This window comes from Lynx canadensis, chromosome A3, assembly GCF_007474595.2.
Source record: "Lynx canadensis isolate LIC74 chromosome A3, mLynCan4.pri.v2, whole genome shotgun sequence".
NCBI classification, from domain to species: domain Eukaryota; kingdom Metazoa; phylum Chordata; class Mammalia; order Carnivora; family Felidae; genus Lynx; species Lynx canadensis.
This window is the reverse complement of record NC_044305.1, coordinates 101,484,360-101,509,933: the sequence shown is the minus strand read 5'-3', so window position 1 is coordinate 101,509,933 and position 25,574 is coordinate 101,484,360. Positions and strand designations below refer to the sequence as shown.

Below are 25,574 nucleotides of genomic sequence, written 5' to 3'. Positions count from 1 at the left end.
TATGAGAACTGGCAGAACAGGCCTTCACCTTCTTCAACTCACCATTTCCTTCCCTCCAAATCAACACTGAAGAAACACCCAGGGGTGCCTGGGTGGCTCAGTCAGTTGAGCATCTGACTTTGGCTAAGGTCACGATCTCAAGGTTGGTGGGTTCAAGACCCATGCTGGGCTCTCTGTTGTCACCACAGAGCCCACTTCAGATCCTCTGTCCCCCTGTCTGACCCTCCCCCACTAGTGCTCATTCACGCACTCTCTCAAAATAATCTTAAACAATACAAAACAAAAAAACACCCAAGAAATGCTTTCCAAATGAATGAATAAATATATAACCAAGCACTCACAGAGCTTAAGAGAAGCTTTAAAACAAAGATCACACACTCCCCTGCCCACAGACCTAATAATCTAGCCCCAACAATATATTTGGCTTAATTTGTACAGTTTTTAAAATCTGAATCAGCAGAAGAATGTAGATACAGAGAATCCATTAAGATGAATAACCTCACCAAAGAGGCCCAGGTTCCTAGTCACCAGACTGCTATTCACGACTAGAAATGCCAAGCCGGCTCTACAGCCAAAGGCCATCAACTTCCTAGTACGAAGACAAGCTGGCATACATTACGGTGGCAATTTGTTTATTCTGTCCTCCAATTTGCTTTGCTTTGCTAAGGATGAACTGGGAGGTACTCTTCAGCAAGAAAGTGCCCACAACACTTACCCACCGCCCTTGATGAGATTGAGATCAGCATCTACCTCATCAGCACCATCAATTGCGAGGTCGATCTGCATTGGGGGAAGGAAGGAAAGACAAAGAAACTACTAAAAGCCTTGGGAGGTGAGGCTCTGTGCAAAGCTTGGACATGGAATAGCTCATCCGATCTTTAGCAGCCCTATTAGCTACTTTTAGTTGTTCCCATTTAACCAGTCAAGAAACTGAGGCTCTGAGAGGTTAAGCTAGTCCACTAGGGTCACCAGGAAACAAACAGGAGGCCTGGAAACCACACTGGGTCCCGCTTTTACCCATGACATTTCACTGCCTTTTCTTATTGATGGGCTTCTCTGTGGATGAGCTAGAATTATTTGAGAGCACACAACCCCAACATGGGTGACATCACCCCCAAGTAGAAAAAAAGATACACAGTACATCTGTGGCATTAAAATTTCATGGGGGGGGGGGGGGGGGGGGGGGGCTCAGTCAGTTAAGCATCCAACTTTGGCTCAGGTCATGATCCTGGGGTTCATGGGTTCGAGCCCCCATGTTGGGCTCTGTGCTGACAGCTCATAGCCTGGAGCCTGCTTCGGATTGTGTTTCCCTCTCTCTGCCCCTCCCCTGGCTCGCACTCTGTCTCTCTCTCAAAAATAAATAAAACATCTTCAAAGAAACTTAAAACTTCACTGGAGGGGGCAGCAGAAAAAAGGCTGAGAAACGCTGACTCAGAAGTCTCCATACTAGTGTGGCAAAAAGAAAGACAGTTTCAAACAGACACAGAAAACCCAATGTATAGTTATAAAGCTGACACACATTGGACATGATCCGCAACTGGACACTACCTGAGGCACCCCCACTGTGACCCCCCCAAAGCAACTGTCAGGGCTTGTCCACTGCCACCATTAGGAAATTCCACCACCAACCCCAAGAGCAGTCAGGGGCAAAATGGGTTCATTTATCTTTTGAAATGTAAAATCAAGGAAGCTATGCACTTCTCTTCACTACTGACCTCCGCATGAACAAGGTGGGAGTGTTAAGCATGGTTATTTAAAAGACCAGTACAAAAAACCCTCAGGGTACAAATCAGTTCAAGTTGCTTGGCCTGGCACAGGCGGAGAGCGTACAGAGCTTCGGCGGCACCGTGCTTCCACCCGTTCACAGATCCTGCCCTTCCTTGGTCTGAAGAGACAGCCTGCACCGCTTCTCCCTGCCCCGCGCGGATCCGAGGGCCAGGCCACGCCAGGGCGACTCTCTGGGGCCTGGAAGGCCGCAGCCTTCTTTGCAGGAGCCGCAGGCCCGCCTTCGGCCCACACCGCTCTCCTCACAGTGTGGAACGCGAATTCACACGGTGCCCCGCTCTGCCCACAGAAATCCTCCAACAAGCCCTTCCCATGGTTCCTACTAAGCCCTCGGAGGCCCACAGGTACCAGGACGACACAGGTTAGTAGACCATCGAGTCCCACTCTGCAGTTTGGTTTGCGAGCTGCCATAACCCCTCCCCACTCTCCCGATCCAACCGCTTCCACTGTGCGCCAACGTATTCTACTCACTCAGTCCCTGCCACCCCAGCCAGCCTGGGCACCGTCCACGTATGCCACGGGCCGGCCTGGAGTTGCTCCCGTGGCTCCCATCTACTCCTCTCCGGAACGCCGTCTCCTGCCCTGGCCACCTCGCCTTCAAGCTCTGCTCAAACTTTACCTCTCCCCACAGAACCCTTCTAAGGAGCACTGCTCCAGAGCCAGAAGCATCCGAATTCACATTCAAGCTCTCTACCAGTTACAAAAGGTGTGGCTCTGGCAAATGGCTTGTCCCCTGTGTCTTTTTCACATCCGTAAAATGGGATAATGATGGTATGCCCTCAAGACTACTGGAGGTTAAGTAGTTTAATATCGGCATAGCGCTTAGCACCATACCTGGCGCACAGGCAGGGCTCAGTAAGTGCTAACTGTGAGTATGCTGCTCACTCTCATCAACTCAGTCTCCTCTGTGTTTAACCACCTTTGCTGTAACATAACACCTAACTGTAATCTGTTTTCAAATGTCCGTGGCTGCCTCAGAAGATTACTTCTTATCTCCACTTAGTGGTAAGCTCCACGGGCTCTTACACTTCTGTACTAGGACCACAGGAAGCCCTGGATCCACCCAGGGTTTGTCCAGTGCCCCCTCACCACACTCATACTGAGCCCTCAGGGTTAACCACAGGGAATGTACTGGAAACTAACAACCTCTCCTCTAGTGACCTCAGCCAGATTTAACATTCAAATTCCCAGGAGAAAATCTAGCATGACTCACTGACCTTTCTCCAAGACTCAACAAGATATTGAGTCCATGAACAAGGGACAGCCTTAAAAAAGGAGACCGAAAGACAAAGCAGCCCAACTCTCTTACCTCTGGGTGTCGGTCCAGGTCACTGAGAGTTAAGCCATACTGCAAGATGAGCTGACGGGCCTACGGAGGACAAGAAAAAGCACCCACGATCATTTACTCTGAGCACGTGGCAAAGATTCTCAGGATTCTTTTGGATTTAAGTGTCAGACACGGAGTCCCAACCAAGGCTCTCTCCCAAACCCAACTGTGCCCACTAAGAGTAGGAAACACAGCTTTATGAATGGCAAAACTAAGTTAATTCGTCCCGGGAGCCAGAAGAAGGCAAAAAGCATACAGTGAAGATCGCCAGTGCCAGGCTAAGAGTTCCTCCTCCGTGATCTGCTATTTAAGACAATGCCATGGGGGCACCTGGTGGCTGGGTTGGTCAAGCATCCAACTCTTGATTTCGGCTCAGGTCATGATCCCAGTGTCATGGGATCAAGCCCCGCATGTGGCTCCACGCTGTGTGGACACTGCTAAGATTCTCCCTCTCTCTCCTTCCCTCCCACTCTCTCTCTCTCTCTCTCTCTCTCTCTCTCTCTCCACCCCTCCACCCCCTACCCCACTCACACTCTAAAACATAAAGAAGTTTAAAAAAAGACAATGCCATGGACTCCTAAAGCTTATGGTAATACAGTATTAAAAAAAACAAAAAACAAAACAAAACAAAAAAAACTTCCGAAAAAAGGAACTGAATGGATAGAGTGATTTCCAGGCTATAATGTTGAATAAAAATAAGCAAAAGGGGTGTCTGGGCATCTCAGTCAGTTAAGCACTTGACTCTTGATTTCAGCTCAGGTCATGATCTCACACAGTTACTGCGATCAAGCCCCATGTCAGTCTGCGCTCACAGCTCAGAGCCCGCTTGGGATTCTCTCTCTCTGCTCCGCACCCACTTGCATGTACATGTGTCTGCTCTCTCTCAAAATAAATAAACTTAAAAAAATGTTTAAAACTAAAAAATAAGCCAAAGAATATATCCACTCCGCAGAGTGTATTAAAGGCAGGATGACTAGAATGGCTAAGTGAAGAGCTCAGCAAATGGAGAACACCACACTGGGAAAGACCTGGGATTTACTTTATAGACGTGCCTCATAATAACCTTTCAAAGAGGCTGACCAAAAACAAGAGAGCAGTGATTACTGCTACCACATGGCCCTGAGTGGGATTTATAGCTGGAATAAATACACCTTGAATCTTCAAGTACGACCACCCAAATCCAAGTGATAAGGATCTGTATTCATGTCATTGCTTACCATAAGCAGAGGGACCAAAGGATAAAAAAAACTTTCTCCCAAAGGCATGTCTTGAAAATATTTTGTTTAAAATGAAAAGCACCTGAGATTAAGAATCAGAAGGTCTCAACTCTAATCTTAAATGAACCAGCCACATGACCCTTGACAAGTTTTCTTGGGATGGATGAAATGACCAATGTCAATCTTCAAATCCAAAATCCTAAGAGTCAAACCAAAAAGATCCTGGAATTTGCAATATATGGGCCTTGTTGGGATCCTAATCAAACAAACTATAAAAAAATATTTTTAAACAATAAGATAAATAAGGGGAAATTTAAACCCTGAACCCATGGTTCATGGGATCGAGCCCTACACTGGGTTCTATGCTGACAGCATGGAGCCTGCTTAGGATTGTTTCTTTCCCTTTCTCTCTGCCCCTGTTCTGCCTGCATGCACACATGCAACTCTCTCTCTCTCAAAAATAAACTTAAAAAAATAGCCAAGGTAGAGGAGAATGGGGTACAGATAAAAAAAATTGGCCATGAATTGGTGATTACTAAAACTGGGTGATGGGCACATGAAAGTTCATTATGTGGTTCTTTATCCTTTTTGAGGTATGAAAATTTCCATATAAAAAGCTAAAATAAAACACTGATTGAAAGTAGCAAATTCAAAACAAAAATAACTCCATGATTCTGGGGAGCCTGGGTGGCTCAGTCGGTTAAATGTCTGACTCTTAATTTCAGCCCTGGTCAATCTCGTGGTTTGTGAGTTTGAGCCCAGCGTCGATTCTTGGGATTCTTTCTTTCTTTCTTTCTTTCTTTCTTTCTTTCTTTCTTTCTCTCTCTCTCTCTCTCTCTCTCTCTCTCTCTCTCCCCCCTTCTCTGCCCCTCCCCTGATCTCTCTTGCTCTGTCTCTCAAAATAAATACATAATGAAGGGAGAATACAATAAACATGGTACCGCAGAATTATTCCTCAGTTCCTAGATTTCTCCAAAAGTAGCGCTGAGAAACCATCCTACTTCCAGACCCTAAAGCTATAAGAACAAGGGGAAAATCTGGAAGGTAGCCTCTGAGATGACCATCCCACCTCTTGGTCTTCATGCCTTTGGATAATCCCTGCCCACAGAGTCCCAGGGTTGGTCTGCGGGACCAATGGCACACAGCAGAAGCGATGCAGATACTTCTGAGATTGGTTTATAAAGAATGCCGGGGAGTAGGTAAGGGTGGCATGCTCTAGCAAGATCTCTCCCTCCTCCCTCCGCCCCCTCTCTTATCACACACAGCAGGGGAAAAGGTTGCCATGTCCTGGAGACACTAACAGAGCCTCTCCCAAACAGCCTGTGAAGAATGAAGGCCTGCAACACCCACATGACTGAGCCTGGAACCACAGCTGAGTCTTGAGATGACCACAGCCCTGGCCAAGAGCTTAACTGTAACCTCATGAGAGACCGAAGCCAGAACCGCCTAGCTAAACCACTGCGGATTCCTGACCTTTGGCAACTACGAGATAATAAATGTTTGCTGTTAAGTTGCTAAATTTGGGAGTAATTGGTTCCATAGCAACAGATATTGAATACAGATGGTGTTAGAAAAATGATACAAACTGCACAGAGTTCAATGTGATAGTCTACCATGCAAATAAAACTGCGTGATGTACTATGATTTCCTATTAATCTTATGTACTTTAGAAATACTAAACTGCATTCAGATATATAACATAAAAAAACTGGATGTCAGGAAACTGGTCTACCAGGATTCCTAAGGAAAAAGTACTATACAAATATATCATTTTAATTCACCATTTCCTAAGCTCAAAGACTGCTTGCACCACTGGACAGTGCAAATGTTCCATGAGGATGTCTTCTTTGTCCATCTAGATTATAATCAGAGTATGAGAGAGCACATTTTACATACTCTTGCCACCCTACAGCAGTTAGCATCATTTGAGCCAATAGTTGGGTAAATAAGCAATCATTCTGAGTTCATTCTAGGAATTACCTAGTGCAAACCCCTGTTTTAAGGAAGAAATGGATGCCCAGAGAGGTCACAGTGGTAAGTTAGGGACAGAGTGAAGACCAGAAATAGTCTCCTGCCTTCCTCTCTTACCTAGGGACTAAGAAGGGAATCAGAAGGAAAGGAAAACAGAGAGAATGGTAAAAGAACAAGAAGCAGAGAGGACAGGCCCATTTATAAATGGAATTGAAGTCATCTTATATAATAACATGCTATTAACGATAACAATTTTAAAAGGAGTTCTTTGAGGTCTTGGCATTCCTCCTCTACCTTCTCCCAAACTCCTGCCCCACGTGACCAACTCAAATGTCATCCTTCCCGGGAAGCCCTCCCCAATTCCCTGGGCAAGGAGTAGGCTCTCCTTCCTCTAAAAGGCACATTATCTCTACTTCTCTACCATTTAATTACAAATAATGACCCACGTAAATGTAGCATTAATTCATCCAACAAACACGTACAGAGTGCCTAAAAGCCAGGCAACACACTGGGCACTGGAGATGATGATTAACACCTCCCATGCATAGGAGCCTCACATCCCTATGATACTACGCATATCCTCAGTGATCACCATGTCCAACTGAATTGTCTCCCCACCACCAGCAGCAGCCACCCATCCCAGTTCCCATCCAAAGTCCAGCACGTGATGATGCCTAGGGGCATGGGTACCCCAGTGTTTATAGCAGCGCTCTCAATAGCTAAATTATGGAAAGAGCCTAAATGTCCATTAACTGATGAATGGATAAAGAAGGTGTGGTTTATATATACAATGGAATACTACTTGGCATTGAGAAAGAATGAAATCATGTCATTTGCAGCAACGTGGATGGAACTGGAGGGTATTATGCTGAGTGAAATAAGTCAGTCAGAGAAGGACAGATATCACTGTTTTCCCTCATATGTGGATCTTGAGAAACTTAACAGAAGGGCATGAGGGAGGGGAGGGGGAAAAAATAGTTACAAACAGAGAGGGAGGGAGGCAAACCACAAGAGACTCTTAAATACAGAGAACAAACTGAGGGTGGATGGTGGGGTAGGGGAGAGGGGAAAATGGTGATGGGCATTGAGGAGGACATTTGTTGGGATATGCACTGGGTGTTGTAGGTAAGCCAATTTGACAATAAATTATATTCATAAAAAATAAATAAATAACAAATAAACAAATAGTCCAGCACATGAAAGCAGCCCCATGAGTAATTGTATGGCTGGGAGGCCCCGCCTCAACTTCTGCAAGCCCTGGGACCCTCATCTTCCCAGACAATAAGCAATAATACAAGGACAGGATCTGCCCTAGCTTTATTTTTATTTATTTTTTCAATATATGAAATTTATTGTCAAATTGGTTTCCATACAACACCCAGTGCTCATCCCAAAAGGTACCCTCCTCAATAGCCATCACCCACCCTCCCCTCCCTCCCACCCCCCATCAACCCTCAGTTTGTTCTCAGTTTTTAAGAGTCTCTTATGCTTTGGCTCTCTCCCACTCTTACCTCTTTTTTTTTTTTTTCCTTCCCCTCCCCCATGGGTTTCTGTTAAGTTTCTCAGGATCCACATAAGAGTGAAAACATATGGTATCTGTCTTTCTCTGTATGGCTTATTCCACTTAGCATCACACTCTCCAGTTCCATCCATGTTGCTACAAAGGGCCATATTTCATTCTTTCTCATTGCCACGTAGTACTCCATTGTGTATATAAACCACAATTTCTTTATCCATTCATCAGTTGATGGACATTTCGGCTCTTTCCACAATTTGGCTATTGTTGAGAGTGCTGCTATAAACATTGGGGTACAAGTGCCCCTATGCATCAGTACTCCTGTATCCCTTGGGTAAATTCCTAGCAGTGCTATCGCTGGGTCATAGGGTAGGTCTATTTTTAATTTTTTGAGAACCTCCACACTGTTTTCCAGAGTGGCTGCACCAATCTGCATTCCCACCAACAGTGCTAGAGGGTTCCCGTTTCTCCACATCCTCTCCAGCATCTATAATCTCCTGATTTGTTCATTTTGGCCACTCTGACTGGCGTGAGGTGACATCTGAGTGTGGTTTTGATTTGTATTTCCCTGATGAGGAGCGACGTTGAGCATCTTTTCATGTGCCTGTTGGCCAGGATCTGCCCTAGCTTTAAACAGTCCGTACCCCTGTCCACAACATGGAGAACTCTGTACACTGACCTCAAGAACCATAGGGGTAGGACCTGCTCCCATCTGCAAGTCCTACAACTCTCCCTTCTCCCCATCTTTGACTGAACTCCACACGGGTCCCCTGTGAGTGTGGCCCTGCATACACAGGGAAATCAGAGTCACAGACAACACGAGCTTCCCACACTCATAACATGAGTTATGGGACGAACTGCATTCCCCTGAAAAACAAACAAACAAACAAAAACAGGTTGGAGTCCTAACCCCCAGTACTTCAGATTGTGACCTTATTCGGACATAGGGTCTTCACAGATGTAATCAGGTTAAAACAAAGTCATCAGGCTGAGCCTGGGTGGCACAGTCAGTCAAACGTCCGACTTTGGCTCAGGTCATGATCTCATAGCTCGTGGGTTCGAGCCCAGCATCGGGATCCATGCTGACAGCTCAGAACCCGGAGCCTGCTTCAAATTCTGTGTCTCCCTCTCTCTCTCCCCCTCTTCCCCACCCCTCTCAAAAATAAATAAACTTTTTTTTTTTAAAAAAGGGTTAGAAAAGACAAAACTAAAAAGATAATAGGACAAAACAGGCCACAAGCACCAAGAATAAGACAAACATCCTAGAAAGAAAAAACACAGAAAACAGAGGCAAGAAAATTAAAGGAATAATAGAAAAAAAACTCCCCCAAATTAAAGAGTATGAGTTTGCAGAATGAAACGTCCCAGCAAGTGCCCGGAAGAATAGATGAAAACGAACCCCACACTAAGACACAGTATGGTGAAATGTCAGAACACCGGACACAAGGAAAAGATAGTATCAGGGTATAAGGGTTCAGAGAGTGTAAAAAACCGGTTTCATACAAAGGATCAAGAATCAGAATGGCATCAAACTCCTTTCTCAACAAATGGAAAATGACACAATAGAGAAATGCCTTCAAACTTTGTCAGAAAAGATCTAGTACATAATTCTCTAAGTCAAATAACCAACTTCAAGAAAGGCTAGAATGAAGACATTTTCAGGGGCCCCGGGTTGAGCATCCCATCCCTCTCTCGATTTCAGCTCAGATCACCGTCCCAGGGTCATAGGATTAAGCCCCGCATCTGGCTCCGTGCTGTGTGTGGAGCCTGCTTAATATTCTCTGTCTCTCTCTCTAAAAAAGTAAAATAAAAATTAAAACAACAAAAATTTTTAAACACATTTTCAGATATCCAAAGTTGTCAACAACTTGGCATCCCACACACTTAGACAGCTTCCTAAAGGATGTACTTCACCAAAACTGAAGGAAACAAAAGAGGTGGAGCAGAGGGAGAAATGAGGAGAAACAGGACCAAGAAACAGGGCGATCCAAAAGGGGAGAAGAGAATGAAGGTTCCTGACTGCAAAGCTACATAACACGTTACCAACCCCGAAGACTCAGAGACTCGGCCAAGACGAGATGGATGGAGCGGAATACCCAGAAAGAAGTGAGATTTTCCCATCTGGGTAAGAGCTTGGGCCTGAATTAGTAAAGTGTACATAGATAACCAAGCAAATGAAAAAAGCAAAGGCAACATTTACTTCACTTGCAGGAAAACAAAGTAGCAAGGAGGTTAAGGAGGAATAATCACAGCACAGGACACAGTTCAGCTGTAGTTTGGACAATCACAACTCTGTAAACACTGAGTAATGCTGCACCAAAATGTAACTGTACTGGAGGATTAGGAGAGAAAGCTGCCTGTGAACTGGGGAGCAAGGAGGTAAAAAAAAAACCAGCAAACACCCACTTCCATTCATCCATTCCGTGAAGAATTATTACACAAAGTTGAAAAAAAATTTTAAATAGCAAGAAAAGCATGTCATTTCCAGATACTAGAGCAAATACCCAACCAGCTAAGAGTTTTGAAACTCTGCATATACTACGCCGTGCTGCCACAGGGTACACTCAAATATTCAGAGTGAGTACGTGAATGCGTCTAAAGCCACACTTCTAAGGAGCAATCCTCAGAAAATAAACTCCTCTCTTGCTCCTGGCTCCCCCACCTATACAGCAACCCTGGTACACAACCCAAAGCCACACCTCCATGTCCTCGGGACCCACGAGATTCAGCAGCCAAGTGCCAAGATGCAGAATGGAAAGCAGGACATACCTGAAAGGAGGTGGGAATGCAGACAAGGTTCAGATTCTCTTGTTTCACTCTTTCAGCTGTGGAGACAAAAGCCATGTTGGTGGTTTTTCACTCTCCTCACTTTATTTTTCTTGTCAGGTGCACATCTGCTCAGATCCAACAGAAAAGGAAAGGTCTATTCCCCCACTGACAGCCGCCTTTCATTCTGTGTTCCCAGCCTTGGTGAGAAAGTTTGTGAACACACATCGCACACACAAGACAGGGACAGGAGTAAATACTAACTACGAATAGAGCCATGTCAGGTGTTTGCTACTACTACGTACCTGGCAATATTCAAAGACTTTTGTACATGTGAACTCTTCATCCTAACAACCCAAAGGTAAGCTGCAATTATTATTCCCACTTTACAGATGAAGAAACGGAGGCACAGATAGGTAAAGTCACTGGGTAGTTTTATCACTAACAGGTGGCAGAGCTGATATCCCATGCAGTCCAGCTAGCTCCAGTCTTAACTACTTCCTTATATTGCCTCTCACAGAAAAAAGAGAACTTTACATGCATAAAACATATAATCATTTATAGGCCACCAGAGGGCGGTTAAACAGGGTTTACTTATTCTTTTTAGATTTGTGCATTTCGGTGAGGGGGGGGATCTTAAGAAAAAACTACCTTAGGGGCACCTGGGTGGCTCAGTCGGTTAAGCATCCGACTTCAGCCAGGTCACGATCTCGCGGTCCGTGAGTTCGAGCCCCGCGTCAGGCTCTGGGCTGATGGCTCAGAGCCTGGAGCCTGTTTCTGATTCTGTGTCTCCCTCTCTCTGCCCCTCCCCCGTTCATGCTCTGTCTCTCTGTGTCCCAAAAATAAATAAAAACGTTGAAAAAAAAAATTTTTTTTTTAAAAAAAAGAAAAAAAGAAAAAACTACCTTATTAAAAGCTCCAATCTTTTGACTCATTGGGTCTGCATCATAGGAGGTTCAGAAGCCACTATTATGAAATGCACAGTAATTCCTTTGCCCTGCAATCCTCCACACACTCAATGGTAAGGTAGAAAGGTATGTAACACAAAAGCCCGTGTTAAGGCAATAAGGATTCCAGAAGCCATCACACCAGCACCACAGCCACTCTTTTAAAGACAAAGTGTTCCTGGACTTTGTCTCCTGAGCACTGCCCCCGCCTTGGCACCTAGAAGAAGCAATCAGCATTCAGGCAAGTCTCTCCTCGGCTTTGTTTTAACAAACAAAAGCAGGGCAGTAAAACCTGTTGAGCAGCCACAGGGGCTGATAATTCCAGAGCCTTTCCTAAGCTCAGACAGCCTAATCAGTAAGCCAGTACCTGCAGGAAGGAGCCAACTCTGGGTGCCTCATATCCACTCCAGGGTCACGGACAGGCGAGCCTGCTCTGAGCTCAGTTTGTCCACCTGAAATTAACTGAGGGACCCAAAGGCTTTAGAAGCCTTGCTTCAGGGCCCCAGGGGCCACACACAGGACCACGGATGAGGATTAAAATTCTGTTGAGATCTCCTCCTAAATCAGCTCCTACCCTCCACATGAGCAAAGTAAACAAAGCCAGGGCATCCCCCAAAGTTGGCTGAAGAGGCCCAACAATACCTCTCAGAAGAGCAGAGCTGGGCAGGTGTCAATGATGTGCCCCCCTCCATCCCCCTCTTCCACATCCTCATCCCCGTGGCCCCCACAAAACATCCAGACAGCCCAAGAGCATACCTATTCGCTGTACAGCATGAACGATTGTAGAGCCACTTCCAATTCCCAGCACTTGGTTATTCTGCCAAAAAAAGGAGAGGAAAAACAAAAACTCATTAATACCATATGTGACGCCCTCTTTAGCCCACTTCCTAGATCAACGTGCTGTGCCCATTTGATAGCAACATAAGCACTGAACAGAACCAACTGAGAGTACTTTAGCCTAGTGCCCATGGCAGTTTATCAACAGCTCCTTCTACTCTCATCTGACACTAACATCACCATTTCCTCCTGTTAAAAAGGTAAACTGAGGCACATTAAAAATTTTAAGAATTTATTTGAGCAAGTCAGGCCGCATTCAATCTGGCAGACAGAAAGGAGCTCCGAGGAGCTACACGAAATGAAAGACTTTTACAGCCAGAAGGAAGTGTGAACAAGGAAGTCACAGCAGGCAAAACAGCAGACTGGTTATTGCCAGGTTACTTTTCCTTAGGGGACAGTAGGGGACACTCAGGCAGATTACCTAACTAGTGCCCATCAGACAATTCCTGATGGACTAACAGAACATTCCATTTCTGGGAGGGTTGAAAATGTAATTAAATCTTCTTTTGGTGATACAGGCTTAACACAAGTGACTTCATTCGGGGCCTGTTGTCTTGCTCATTGATGAGGGAACATGGGGTAAGCTGAGGGCAAAATACAGGCTGGCACCACCACCACCCCCCACCCCCCAGGGTGGAAATATGTGTGATATTCCCTGGACACTCCTGGCTACCCAAGAACAAAGGAAAGGGGTTTAAGTGCTTGCCATGGTGATGTGGGAAACTAAGGCAAATGAAAAATTAAATTCCCTTACTGCCTACAGTCCATTGACAAGTCCTCAAAACTGGCAGAGTAACCCCCCTCTAGGAGCTCAACTGTCTCCACGATGGCACTTTGCTAGGAACAAAAGAGAACCTTGGCTGAACATTGTCCCAACCTTCAGGAACCTGTAAGTCTACTTCCTTAATCTCAAGCACCCCAAGATATACGCTGGCAATCATACTCTGAACTTATTGCCTACCGATATACATCTGAAAGGTCTCATGACGGAGGTTTTACGAAACAGTAAAAAATGGCATTTCCCTAGCTAACAGCTAGCCCCTCAAGGTCCTGGAAACCTTGCTTCCGAAATCCCTTAGAGACTTCTATATCCCTATGTATATGTATACATACACATACGCACACACACATATATATATATATACACACACACACACATACATAGTGAGTAACCTGTCATGACACCAGTGCAGCTCTTCCTGTCCACAGGGTCCTGTCTCCATGCCTTAATAAAATCACCTTTTTGCTCCAAAGACCTCTTCAAGAATTCTTTCTTGGCCATCGGCTACGGATCATCCCACCATCACCCCAAAACTTCATCATTTACAGCAAAAAAATTTTCACTATGGGCTTCCCCTTGCACAATGAGTTGTTAATCAGTTGCTGGAACTCTAAGAAATTTGACACAAAATATTTCAGCATACTGAACTTCCTGAAGTTGCTTATTCAAAGTAAGGTTATGTAGGAGGTAACTGATATTGTGAAAAGATTATTAAAAAAAAAAAGAAAGAAAGAAAATCACGAGACTTATGTCAATATAAAATGAATAGGTCATAGATTTCATTTAGCTCATTAAATTAATGAGTGAATGGGAAAAGATGTTACAACCTGTCCACAGGAAAAACCCTAGAACCGAAATTCATATGCAGTCAAGAAATGTTGAAATGAATTTACAAGAGTCTTAGGATAATAATCAGTTGACTCTCATAAAATTTGCATTTCTATGAACAAAAATTACGTGATTAAGAGCGTTCTACAAGTTAAAGGCCTCTCCACAGAGTTGTAAATGGCCTAGTGGAAGGCCATTCCAAAGAAAGGATATTTAGTAATGTCTTTTGCTCATTTCCTTAAATTTTGCCTTATGGTGTTGAATTCTTCCCTAAAGTGGAGATAATTAGGGTTGAGGTCACAAGGGATTGTTGTGAGATTTGACTTATATTAACATTTAATAAATATTCTCGGTAAGTGCTTAATGAATGGTAGCTTTTGCTCTGGTTTCTAGCTGTTTTGCCTTAGTCTGGCAGGAAGTTGCTTAGGAACTGAGTGAGCTCCACGTTAGTTCCTAATTGTAGTACCCTGACCCTGTTTTGCTGTTTGTGGTCTAACTGACCCCGGCTGGGCCCCTACTCTGCCCCTCGTCTGCTTGTAAGGGTTAAATTGTAGTGTAGGGCTAATGCTTAGCTTGAAAAATAACAGCTTTGTGTTGACACTGAAGGTTAAGAGATAACAGCCTTGCTTTGCTCTGGCAAACTACGCCTCATACGCCTCATACCGTTGTAAATTAGGCTTCACCAATTAAGGAAACAAAAGTTCAAAGAAAAGAGCATCAGAGGCAGGGTCAAGGAGATCCACTGGTTGCAACTTAGAGGCAGAAAGTCTAAAGTAAACACCTCATTAGGCAACTGTTTCTAACTCATCTGGAACCTGTTTCTTTGTTCTGTTCCCAGGTGATGATAAAACGATGTGATCGGTTATAAAAACTCTGTACCCCGGCTGTTCGGGGCCGCACTCTTATCAAGAGTGTTGGTCCCGATCGGTCGGCCTTGCCTCTCATTGTAATAAACTTTGTTGTGACTGTCACTGGTGCCCGTAGCATTCTGTTTCAGGAGTCGTGTGGATGCAACATGCTCACAGGGATTCTCCCCCTTTCTTAGGATAGCAGGCTCCTGAGGCCTGTTTCTTGTCCTTTGTACTCACAGCACTCTTACCCATTGTCCCTACTGCAGGTGAAGACTCTTTCTCATAATCCTAACTAAGCTTCACCCTCTTCCCGTATTGAGGCAGCCTTGTGCAAAATAGGGACCTTCTGGCATCAAGTGGATGGATGCTGATGTGGTTTCCTATTTCAAAACGTCTGCCATCCCCTTCAGACAGGGAAACTGAAGAGACCCCATGGGGGGAGAAAAACCCTGCTTTTTCGCTTTTTCCTGCTTCTATTCTTGCTAGTGATGAGGGAGCCAAAGGCAAGCTGAGGGCAAAGCACAAGCTAACACCCCAGACCCCTCTCTCCAGGTGGGATATGTTGACACTCCTCAGGCACTTCTGGCCGCCCAAGACCAAAGCAAAGGGAAAAACAAACTGACCGAGATCACAGTCGTGCAGGACGTGGGTCTCCATCAGTTTGCAACTGTTTTAATGATTTACAAGAAAAAAGGCAATCTCCCGAAACCGACAGACTCAGCTTCCCGAAACCCTAACATCACCCTCCCCCTCCGTAGTGATGTGGGGAACAATGGCAAGAAAATGTAGATAAAATTAAATTTCTTTATAACCTGCAGCCCATTGACAAATACTTGAGGCAGAGTAAAACATTCCTCCGGAAACTCCCCCATGGTCTTAACATTAATACTTTGCTAGAGGGAAAAATAACTTTAGCTCAAAAAAAGCAAGGCCTCCAGTATCTTCTGAGTCTTCATCAGCATATGAAAGTCTGAGAACTTCCCACTGCCTTTACACACACCGCCTCCCCCCAAACTCCCAGGTATATAATCAGTTCGAACCCCAGAGCAGCTCTTTGGCCCACGGGTCCTGTCCCCATGCTTTAACAAAGGCACCTTGGCACCAAAGACATCGCAAGATTTCTTGGCCATCGGCTCTGGACCCTCACCACCACCACTTCAACCTCATCCCTAGGACTTGCACCCCCCCCACCCTAAACATGCCTTATGGTATCGATAAAAGTATGTCCTCCTCGTAAAGGTCAGGGAGTTCAGGGTATCTTTAGTCTTCTAGCACAATAGATAACATCTAAGTACTGATAGGGCGGGGTCATCATGAAGGGTTTTCGGAGACTCCTAGCTCCAGGGCATAGGTATGAGTGACTTATGGGGAATACCTGGGCACTCATCCTTTTCTTTTTTAATTTTTATTTATTTTTAGGTTTTTGAAAGAGCTAGAGAGTAGGGCAGGGGCAGAGAGAGGATCCCAAGGAGCCAAGCAGGCTCTTCGCTCAGCAGAGCCCAACGCGGGGCTCGATCCCACAACCCTGGGAGCCTAAATCAAGAGTCTGATGCTCAACCAATTGAGCCACAGAGGCACCCTGCACTCATCCTTGTTTTGACCAGTTCCTGGATGCCTGAGAGGCACATACCCCAGGGCCACTGTCCTCAATAAAAACCCTGGCCCCCAAGCAAAAATGGGAGTCTCTCTCCTTTCCTTCCTGGGTCTCCCAGACACTCAGGTCTGCTATAATCTATCCCTCACACTATTCAATAAATTCTGCTCTCACTTCCTAGCAGCTTGAGTTTGATTTTGATCCTGTGTGAAGCCAAGTACACTCTTGACTGATCCTGAGGGACCCTCTCTGGTTCCTCAGACCTGGCCAGGCTGCATCACCCTAAAGGTTACTTTGGACTCTACCCCTTCTGCTCACTTCAGGGAGGCTCTAGATGGCGGGCTTGGTGCCCCCCTGAAGTTTCCCTGTGATGCCACCAACCTGAAGATGCCTGTGACTAGTCCCTGAAAAGTCACTGAAGCTAGAAAACTCTGCTTTTCACTCTTAGGGTATACCTAGGCTCTGTGTTTTTTGTACAGCTTTTCCTTTCTGACTGCCCCTGGGGATTGGCCAGGAATCTTTCAGTACTCACCTGCAGAACATTTTTGTAAAGCCAGCTTAAATTGCACATTCATTTTAAATTTTTTTTTTTTTTCCAACGTTTATTTATTTTTGGGACAGAGAGAGACAGAGCATGAACGGGGGAGGGGCAGAGAGAGAGGGAGACACAGAATCGGAAACAGGCTCCAGGCTCTGAGCCATCAGCCCAGAGCCCGACGCGGGGCTCGAACTCACGGACCGCGAGATCGTGACCTGGCTGAAGTCGGACGCTTAACCGACTGCGCCACCCAGGCGCCCCGCACATTCATTTTAAGTAAGCTAAATCTTTTGCCTGATAGGAAGCAGCAAGTGTTAAAAAAAAAAAAAAAAGGCCCCAAATGGAGTCACTTATGCTAAGCCCCAGGTCACCAAACCAAGACTTGACTTAATTACAGTTTTGGCTCTTCCAGAAAGGGAATCTTAAGCCAGTCAGTCAGGAACTGTCTGATCAGCACTAGCTAGGTAATCTGCCTGAGAGAACTCTGCCATCCCCTATAGCAAAGTGACCTTGTAATAACCAACCTGCTTTTATGCCTAGTATAACTTCCTAGGTCCTGTCCCTTCTGACTAGAAAAGTCTTTCATTTTGCAAAGTTCTTTGGAGTTCCTTTCTATGTGCTAGGTTGGCTGCTGCCCGATTCATGAACCACTGAATAAAGCCAATAGATCTTTAAATTTTACTGTTGAATTTTGTTTTTTAATACTTCATAGGAGACAAAAAATCCTGGGGGCAACTCAGGGCAAATTGAGAGCTAGAGCCAACACCCCTCACTCCCCACAGGACAAATACCCAATGCTAGCCCCTGGGCCCTTATCTGATACAGTCCTTCTCAAAGCAAGACCACAGCTCAAACTGTAAAGGATTAGAAAGCATGACCAACAAGCGGAGAGAGCTGCAAAAAGGAAATGAAATGTTAATATCCCAGCCACTAAAGCACTTCCAGCTGGGCCTCTACCTACTGATGGCTTTACCCATTAGCCTCTGTGCTTGCTACCTGATGGAAATCACTTTGACTAGCTCATAGTTCCCAAATCACCAAATCCACCATGGGGCCCTCAGAAGAGAGCTTGTTCTGGGTCAGTATTCCACCTTCAGTGATGCCCTCATGAAGGCAATGCATCATCCAGTAGTCATTTAGCTACCTGCGCAAACATCAACAGTAAGGTCTTCAAGACACGTGAATGGTAGGTCACAACACAAAAACAGTCAAAATAGCTGGATATCTGGGGGCGCCAGGCAAGCGTCCGACTCTTGATGTCCACCCAAGTCATGATCTGACAGCACAGAGCCTGCTTGGGATTCTCTCTACATCTCTCCCTCTCAAAATAAATAAATAAACTTAAAAAAAAATAGCTGGATATCTTCAAGAATGAGAAAATTACTTCATTTACTGATGCCTACGTAGGCTTGACCTGACTCTCACACCTGACCCGGAGCTGACACCTCTAGCTATACAGTCATCTTCATTACCATACACTGATGTCACTCACAGGCTCCCGGCAGGCAGGTGGCACACAGATGAACTCTGGTGAGTCAGACAAGCTCTACGCAAGGCTCTTCCCTTTGTGGAGGAGGCCAGGAATTACAGAGGTCTGCCAGGCGCAAGCTCTTCAACCACGTGATTCTCCTACCATGGAATCAAATGACTGACCCAGGAATCAGTGTCCTAGCCAAAGCGAAACAGAGATAGCCAAAGGCTGCCTGTGAGGTGGCCCAACAGCAGGCAGCTGCCAAGCAAGCTCTTCAGGAGGAACGGGCCCCTTCTGATGGGCAATACCAAACCACATGTCATATGAAACACTTCTGCTGACCAACTGGAGCCACTGCTCACCAACTTCAAGCTAAGCCGGTCAAAGAAACAAAGCCAGGCTCCAAAGAGAACAAAGGGAGCTACAGACCTTCAGGAGAACATGGCCCTGCATGGTAACCCATCCTGGGTGGCTATACTGCCAGGAACAGGCACATCTGAGGTCAGGGTGGCTACCCAAAGGGTTCAGCTGAGAACTCTCCAGGTTCTCCATCCATCCAGATGTGGAAGTGGTCACCACAGTGGAACACCAATGGGCTGGGCAACTGGAAACCCTACACTCCAGAGATTCTAACTAAGCAAAGGGCCACCAATAACCCCACAACCTCCATATTTGTGTCCACACTCCACCAACTCAACCAACATTTACCAGGCAGGCCCTGCTGCAACCAACATTGAGCAAAGATAAGGTTAACTATCCACTAAGAGCTTACTTACTCTTCAGGAGGATAGGAGAGATAAACATACAGATGACTAGAACATAAGACACCATAAAGCATCTAAGAGGTATAAAGCACTACAAAATCGAAAAGATCTCCCTGCTACTTAGGAGGCTAAGGAAAAACCGAAAGGAGGAAATGGTCTTTGAACCAAACCCTGAAGGACATATACGACTTTAACAGGCAAGGTCAGAGGACAAGAGCGAGTATTCTAGGTAAAGTGTAGTGATGTTAAAACACACTATATGCCAGTAGTCTGACTTTTCCAATGTTCTGGTACATGGAGGACAAAGGATTATAGAAGGAAACAAGACTGTGGGATTCAGGAAAAGAACCACAGCCTCTCGTCTGTGCATTCTCTCCAGCTGGCCCAGTACCGGGCTGGCAATAGATACTTTAGATGTTAACAGGGACATTAAAATGAGGCCACCTGAGGGCCACTGTGACAAGAGCAGATGAGCGCTTCAGAAGATGATAATGGATCACTTGGTAGATTGGCAGAGGGGACAAGATAAGGGCAACTGCTGTCCTCCGGCCATGGGGAGAGCTTAAACTGGTAAAGGTGATAGGTCAAAGGGAAGGGTCAGCTCTAACAACATTCCAAAGGTGGGACCAACAGGACTTGGCACATGACCACCTTGATAAACTGACACAAGTGAACAATTTCAAGACACAAGGCACTAGAAGAAAACATGGCTTAGATTGGGACAAAGGATACCCCTCTCCCCCAACTCCCCAGAGGGCAGCTAGTAGCTAAGCCTTGACAATCAGGCACATGACTATGTTCAGTAAATGTGTAGATTTGAACTCTCCTGTTTGCAGGAGTATACAGGAAATGATTTTCCTTCTCCCTGAAGCAACATTTCTGGCCACCACACTAACTGCCTGACACATATCAGACACTCAAATATCTGGCAAACGAATGAATGAACAAATCAACGTTTAAAAGCAGAAAATACAAAATTCAAGTAATGTTAGCATCTCAGGAAGAAGCTCTGTAGGCAAAGCAGATGCAACTGAGATTGGTGCGAGGTGCCCCCAAAGTGCCAATGAAGCTCTCCCTATGATCACCCGGTAATTTCACAGAATAATGTGGCTGGAATCCAGTGTTTTGTAGCTCTAGCCTCAGGTGGGGGCTTACAGATTTTTATGTAAGCAAATACATTATAAAACGAAAGTCAAGAATACTTAATGGCAGCAAGTATTAATGTAAATAATAGGAAAAGGTATGTACAGATTTCATTTACTCATCTATTAATTACTCACTTTATACAGGCATTTTGAAATTTCAGCTTACTGTCCCAATTTTTCAGCTGAGGCACTGAATCCCAAAAGCAGAGCCAGACTGCACATTTTGCATTGTCTCTGAGAATTCCCATGGAAAACTCCACTGCTAACCAGACTTGGAACAAAATACACCAGAACAGGGCAGCTGGGGAGCTGGTGGAAGGGCACTGGAAGAGGAGTCACTCAGTTTGGGTCCCGGAGGATCCTTGGGCATTCCTCTACAAAACATGTTTCTGTAGAAACAAGTTACCACATTGGTCCCTCCCACTTAGTCGAGCTGTTTGAGGATCAAACATCATATATCAATGGAAAGTAACTCTATATGCTGAAGCATTAACAAATGTAAACGTAAAGAACTACCATTAAAGGAGAGAGAGAATCTGATACCACTTTCTAAGAAATAAAAAGAGAGACAAAAAGCCCAACAGAGCCCAGGAAACTCCACCAAAGGGCAGAGATACTCCACTTGGCTCCGAGGAAGTACCACAATTAAGATAATTAACCTGACTGATAAAAGCAAATCCACTCTGGTTAAGAGACTTCACTAAACAGCACCACACCCGCCACTTAACAAGTGGGGCCACGACCTCACCGGTAACACCTAGACATCTCTGCGCCCCAACCTTAAAGAACAGCTTCCTCCAAAATGCAAGCGCCCACCCACCCCTGTGAAAAGCAGGAGGTTTAAAGCCTGGGTCTTCCTGTCTCTCTTTCGCTAGCGAGTACACTCAGGACCGGACGCGCGACACGCTAAGAACCTCCTTGGAGTGAAATTTCAACGCAATTTTCAAAACAGCTCTCCACAGACTTTCCAGCACAATAAAGAGCGATGAAGAGCTCTTGGCAGCCTCAGGACTCACCATTTGCCATTTGTTGATAAGGAAGCCGCACGGCAAGTCCCCGCCAGCCCCACTCCAAACACATCAGACACCACCGGACTCCACTTTGCAAAGTGTTGCCCCGCCGGACAAGGAGTCTTTTTAGAAACATCAACTTTTAGGAAACTCGCCCCCAACTGATTCCACATCTAAAAGATCTTTAAGGAGCAAGGAAAAGGGCGGGGGACGGGGGGAGGGATCTAAACCCGTATAAAGTGTGCACCCTCTCTCCTCTCACGCACCCCCCCCCCCCGCCCAGAGCGCGCAACAGGAGCCCATCAGGCAGAGCACAGGAGCCCCACGCCCGGAGCTGCTCACCCTCACGTGGTTCTCCACCGCCGCGCGGCCCGCCAGCTTCTTGGCCTCCTCGGCCTTGGACATCGTGGAGGGGGCCGGGCAGGCGCCGTTGGCGTCCCCGCCGTAGGTACCTGTACCGCCGACGCCGGCGCGGGTCCCGGACTGCGTGCGCCCGGGAGGCTGCACGTGGGAACCCAGGACACCCCAGCTGTTCCCGCCTCCGCCAGAGGCCGCGCCCCCGGCCCGCCCGGGCAGCGGGGCCAAGACCCGCCCGTAGAGGGTGCTGAAGGGCCCGGGGCGCTGCATCCCGACGCCAAGCTCCAGCCTCCGCCACGGTCCCGCCCCCCGGCTCGTCCGGAAGTGTGGTCGCTCACGCACAGAACGTGCGCCTCCTGCTGCCGGAGTCCTTGCTGGGAGGTGTAGTTCTGTGGCTTCGGCAGCCCGCACCCACGCACCAACGGGGACTACCAGCCCCACAATGCTGCGCGACTGGCGAGCAAACAGCCCGCGACGACCTTCGGTGCGACGGCCCGTGTGGCCCGAGTTAGCCAAAGTCCGAACCTAGGCGTAACACCTAGCAGAGATGCGTTTACGCCGCGTCTGGGAGGGTTCCGGGGGTTTTTCTTTCTGCCCTCACGACCGAGAAAGGGGTGGTGAAGCTGACCTTGTCGGTTTTCCCAGTAGTAGGAGCGTGGCCGTGGAGTCCTTAGGCCAATCGCTGTTCTGGAGACGTCGCCCCCTTTTGAGAGGTGACTGCTCCAGACACTCCCCGGGGAAATGCACAAGCGGTTTGCGCGGGCTTGTTATTGGACAGAGAACAGGTTCTGAACCCAGGTTCAGCTGCTCCCTGCTGGAAAATCAATATTCGAGAGACAAGTAACGGTGGGAAAAGAAGGTTATTTTTTTATTCAGGAAACCGGCAACCTGGGAAGATGGTAGACTAACTTCTCAAAGACCATCTTCCCCGATCAGGCGAAGCCTGAGGGTTTTTAAGGGGAAGGCATTGGAAAAGGGAGGAGAGCTAAGTGCAGAGAAGCAGGTGCCAGGCAGCTAGTCGTATGTGGATGTGACCTTAAACAGACTTGCTGGAGTCAGCGGCGGCTGTTTGTGACTGTAGTAAGGCCTTATCTTCTGGGAAAGCGTGGGCCTTCATTCCTCAAGGCCTGCAAATCTCAAGGAAATTAGGCTGGTTCTGCTGTAGACCAAGGGACTTAGGTCAGCAAGCAAACAGTGCATAAGCTTGAAGCAAGTTAACCCTTAAGACGGTTGGAGTCCTGTTACACACTGAAATCTTATCATTAGAGCTGAAGGCCCTGGACTACAAGTTTAGAACTCCCAACCTGAGACGTTGTTCTGCACCAGACAGTTTTGGATGGCTTACTTCCTCCAGGATGGATGCCGGGCAGAGACCTGGCAATCCTTGCTGATGACTTATGAAGGGATTCAGAACAGGTGTCCCCAAAATGTGCCACTTTGTCATGTGGACTGTTTTGAACTGAAAGCAATCCAGACCCTGAGGAACTCAAGAGAAACTTTGCCCCTCCCTTAACTGCCTAGAAGTATCTAAATTGGGTGTCTTTTCTAGAATGAGAGTTATTACCAATGATAAATTTTATCTAACATCTGTATAGCAGGGCAAACATCTAATTACCAAACATCTTTCTTATTGCCCTGTGAATTGCCCTTCTCCCCTTTGAACTCCACAGCACTTATCCCATTCCTTAGCTTAGGCTGGCATATATACATATGATCTCATTTGTCTTGATATATGCCAAGAATTTCTCTGTGAAGCCTTGAGCAGCATCAGTCAGATTTACCAGGTACTCAGCCCCAAAGAAGGAATGGGTTTGTGTCTCATTTCAAGAAGGAGGCCAGAAAGAAAGAAAATAACCTGTTCTGCCACCTTGGTATATAAATGAGTTATCCATAGAAGGCAGAAGGGCCCTTTCTAAGACTGACCGCACCTTTAGCTAGGGACCCTCACACAGTTGGCACCCTCACCTCATTCTGGTCTCTGCCTGCTCAGTGGTCTTCCCCACACGCTTAATAAAGTACCCCTGTCCCAATCCTCAGCCTCCCAGTCCCCACCTCATGCCCATCATCTTATTCTGCTCTAACACCATCTTGTTAAATAACCTGTTTCTTTGTTTATTGCCTGTATTTCCCACTTCAAGAATAGAAACAGAAAACTTGTGTTTCTTGTTCACTACTGGATGCCTGAATTTACGGAATGAATGAATGAATGAATCAGCCCTTGGCTCCTCCTTCCCCTCATCCACCAACTCTCCACCCTCACCCCCACTCCACCTCAGGCATGGCACAGAATAATTTCCCGCTTTGATTAGCTTACAAGCAGTTTTAAGAGTTTAAGAACGAGTTTTACTAAGAAACAATGATAAAACAACAGACCCAAACAACTGCGTCTCAAATGTTTTTCCTGTCTCTCAGGAGCTGTTTGCTACGTAAGAAGCACACTGCAGGCATTCCTGATTTCTTTTACAGCAACTGTTTCCTTGCCGATTTCCCTGACTCAAGGCCCAGCCACAGCTTAAAGGAAAGGGACTTCAGGTAGAGGCCCCTGGGCCTGGTAGTACCACACCTGGGTAGGGTGCAAGCAGGAGAGGAACAGACCTGAGGTCAGCTGCTTGTGCCCCACCCCCACCCCATTGGAAAAGCAGGTTACATCCTGAGTACCATTTAAGTGGCCTGACATAAAGTTCTATTAGTGGGAAAAGAAGCTGTAGGAAATGAGCACTTTTTTTTTTTTAAGTTTATTTATTTTGAGATAGCACGTGTAGAGAAAGAATCCAGGGCTCGAACACACAAACCATGAGATCGTGACTTGAGCCAAAACCAAGCGTCAGATGCTTAACCAACTGAGCCACCCAAGCACACCCATCAGCATGTTTTTCTTAAGTTGGTTAACTCCAGGCTCTCCGAGGCTTCAATTTTTTTCTAAATTATAGTCTAAATATTTATTGGGTTTATGGCTCAGATGTTTTGATTATAATATTTTAATAGACTTTACTTTTTATTTATTTATTTTGAGAGAGAAAACGCGCAGGAGAGGCAGAGAGAGAGAGAGAATCCTGAGCAGCCTCTTCACTGTCAGCGCAGGAGCCAATTCAGGGCTTGAACTCTCGACCCATGAGATCATGACCTGAGCCGAAACCAGCAGTCAGACGCTTAACGGACTGAGCCACCCAGGCACCCCTAGACTCTACTTTTGAAAGCAGTTTTACATTCATAGCAAAATTGAGCAGAAGGTACAGAGATTCCATATATACTGTCTGCCCCCACCTATGCATAGCTTTCCGCCGCTATCGACATCCCCCACCAGAGCAATATGTTTATTACAGTTGATGAACCTACATTGACCTGTCACCCAGAGTCCACAGCGTGCATTATGGGTCACCCTTGGCGTTGGACATTCTATGGATTTGGACAAATGTATAATAACATGTATCCACCACTGAAGTATCCTACAGAGTAGTTTCACTGCCCTAAAAATCCTCTGTGCTCTGTCTGTTCATCTCTCCCTCCCCTTTAATCCCTGGAAACCACTGATCTTTTACTGTCTCCATAGTTTTGCCTTTTTCAGAATGTCACATCCTTGGAATCATATACTATGTAGCCTTTTCAGATTGGCTTCTTTCACTTAAAAGTACGCATTTAAGTTTCCTCCACATCTTTTCCTGGTTTGATAGCTCACTTCTTTTTAAAACCGAATAATATTCCATTGTCTGAACGTACCACAGTTCATGTATCCATTCACCTACTGAAGGACATCTTAGTTGCTTCCAGGTTTCGACAATTGTGAGTAAAGCTGCCATAAACAGTGTGCAGATCTAGGTGTGGACATAAGTTTTCAGCTCCTTCGGGTATAGCAAGGAGCACAATTGCTT

The 25,574-nt window shown here is 46.1% G+C and overlaps 1 protein-coding gene across 2 annotated transcripts in view; it reads right to left on the bottom strand.

The window, feature by feature from the left end:
- RPIA (ribose 5-phosphate isomerase A) overlaps positions 1 to 25,574 on the bottom strand; it is a 72,788-nt gene that overhangs the window by 9,719 nt on the left and 37,495 nt on the right. Inside the window, exons 1-5 of one of the 2 annotated variants that reach the window (XM_030311077.1) lie at positions 21,691 to 22,015; positions 12,286 to 12,346; positions 10,586 to 10,641; positions 3,095 to 3,154; positions 716 to 780 (exon numbers count right to left, since the gene is read on the bottom strand). In XM_030311077.1, the coding sequence (XP_030166937.1) occupies positions 716 to 780; positions 3,095 to 3,154; positions 10,586 to 10,641; positions 12,286 to 12,346; positions 21,691 to 21,975 (527 nt within the window). In that variant the 5' untranslated portion in view covers positions 21,976 to 22,015. Of the gene's footprint in view, positions 1 to 715; positions 781 to 3,094; positions 3,155 to 10,585; positions 10,642 to 12,285; positions 12,347 to 21,690; positions 22,016 to 25,574 lie in introns of those variants that run through there. The other variant, XM_030311078.1, reaches the window with a different exon arrangement.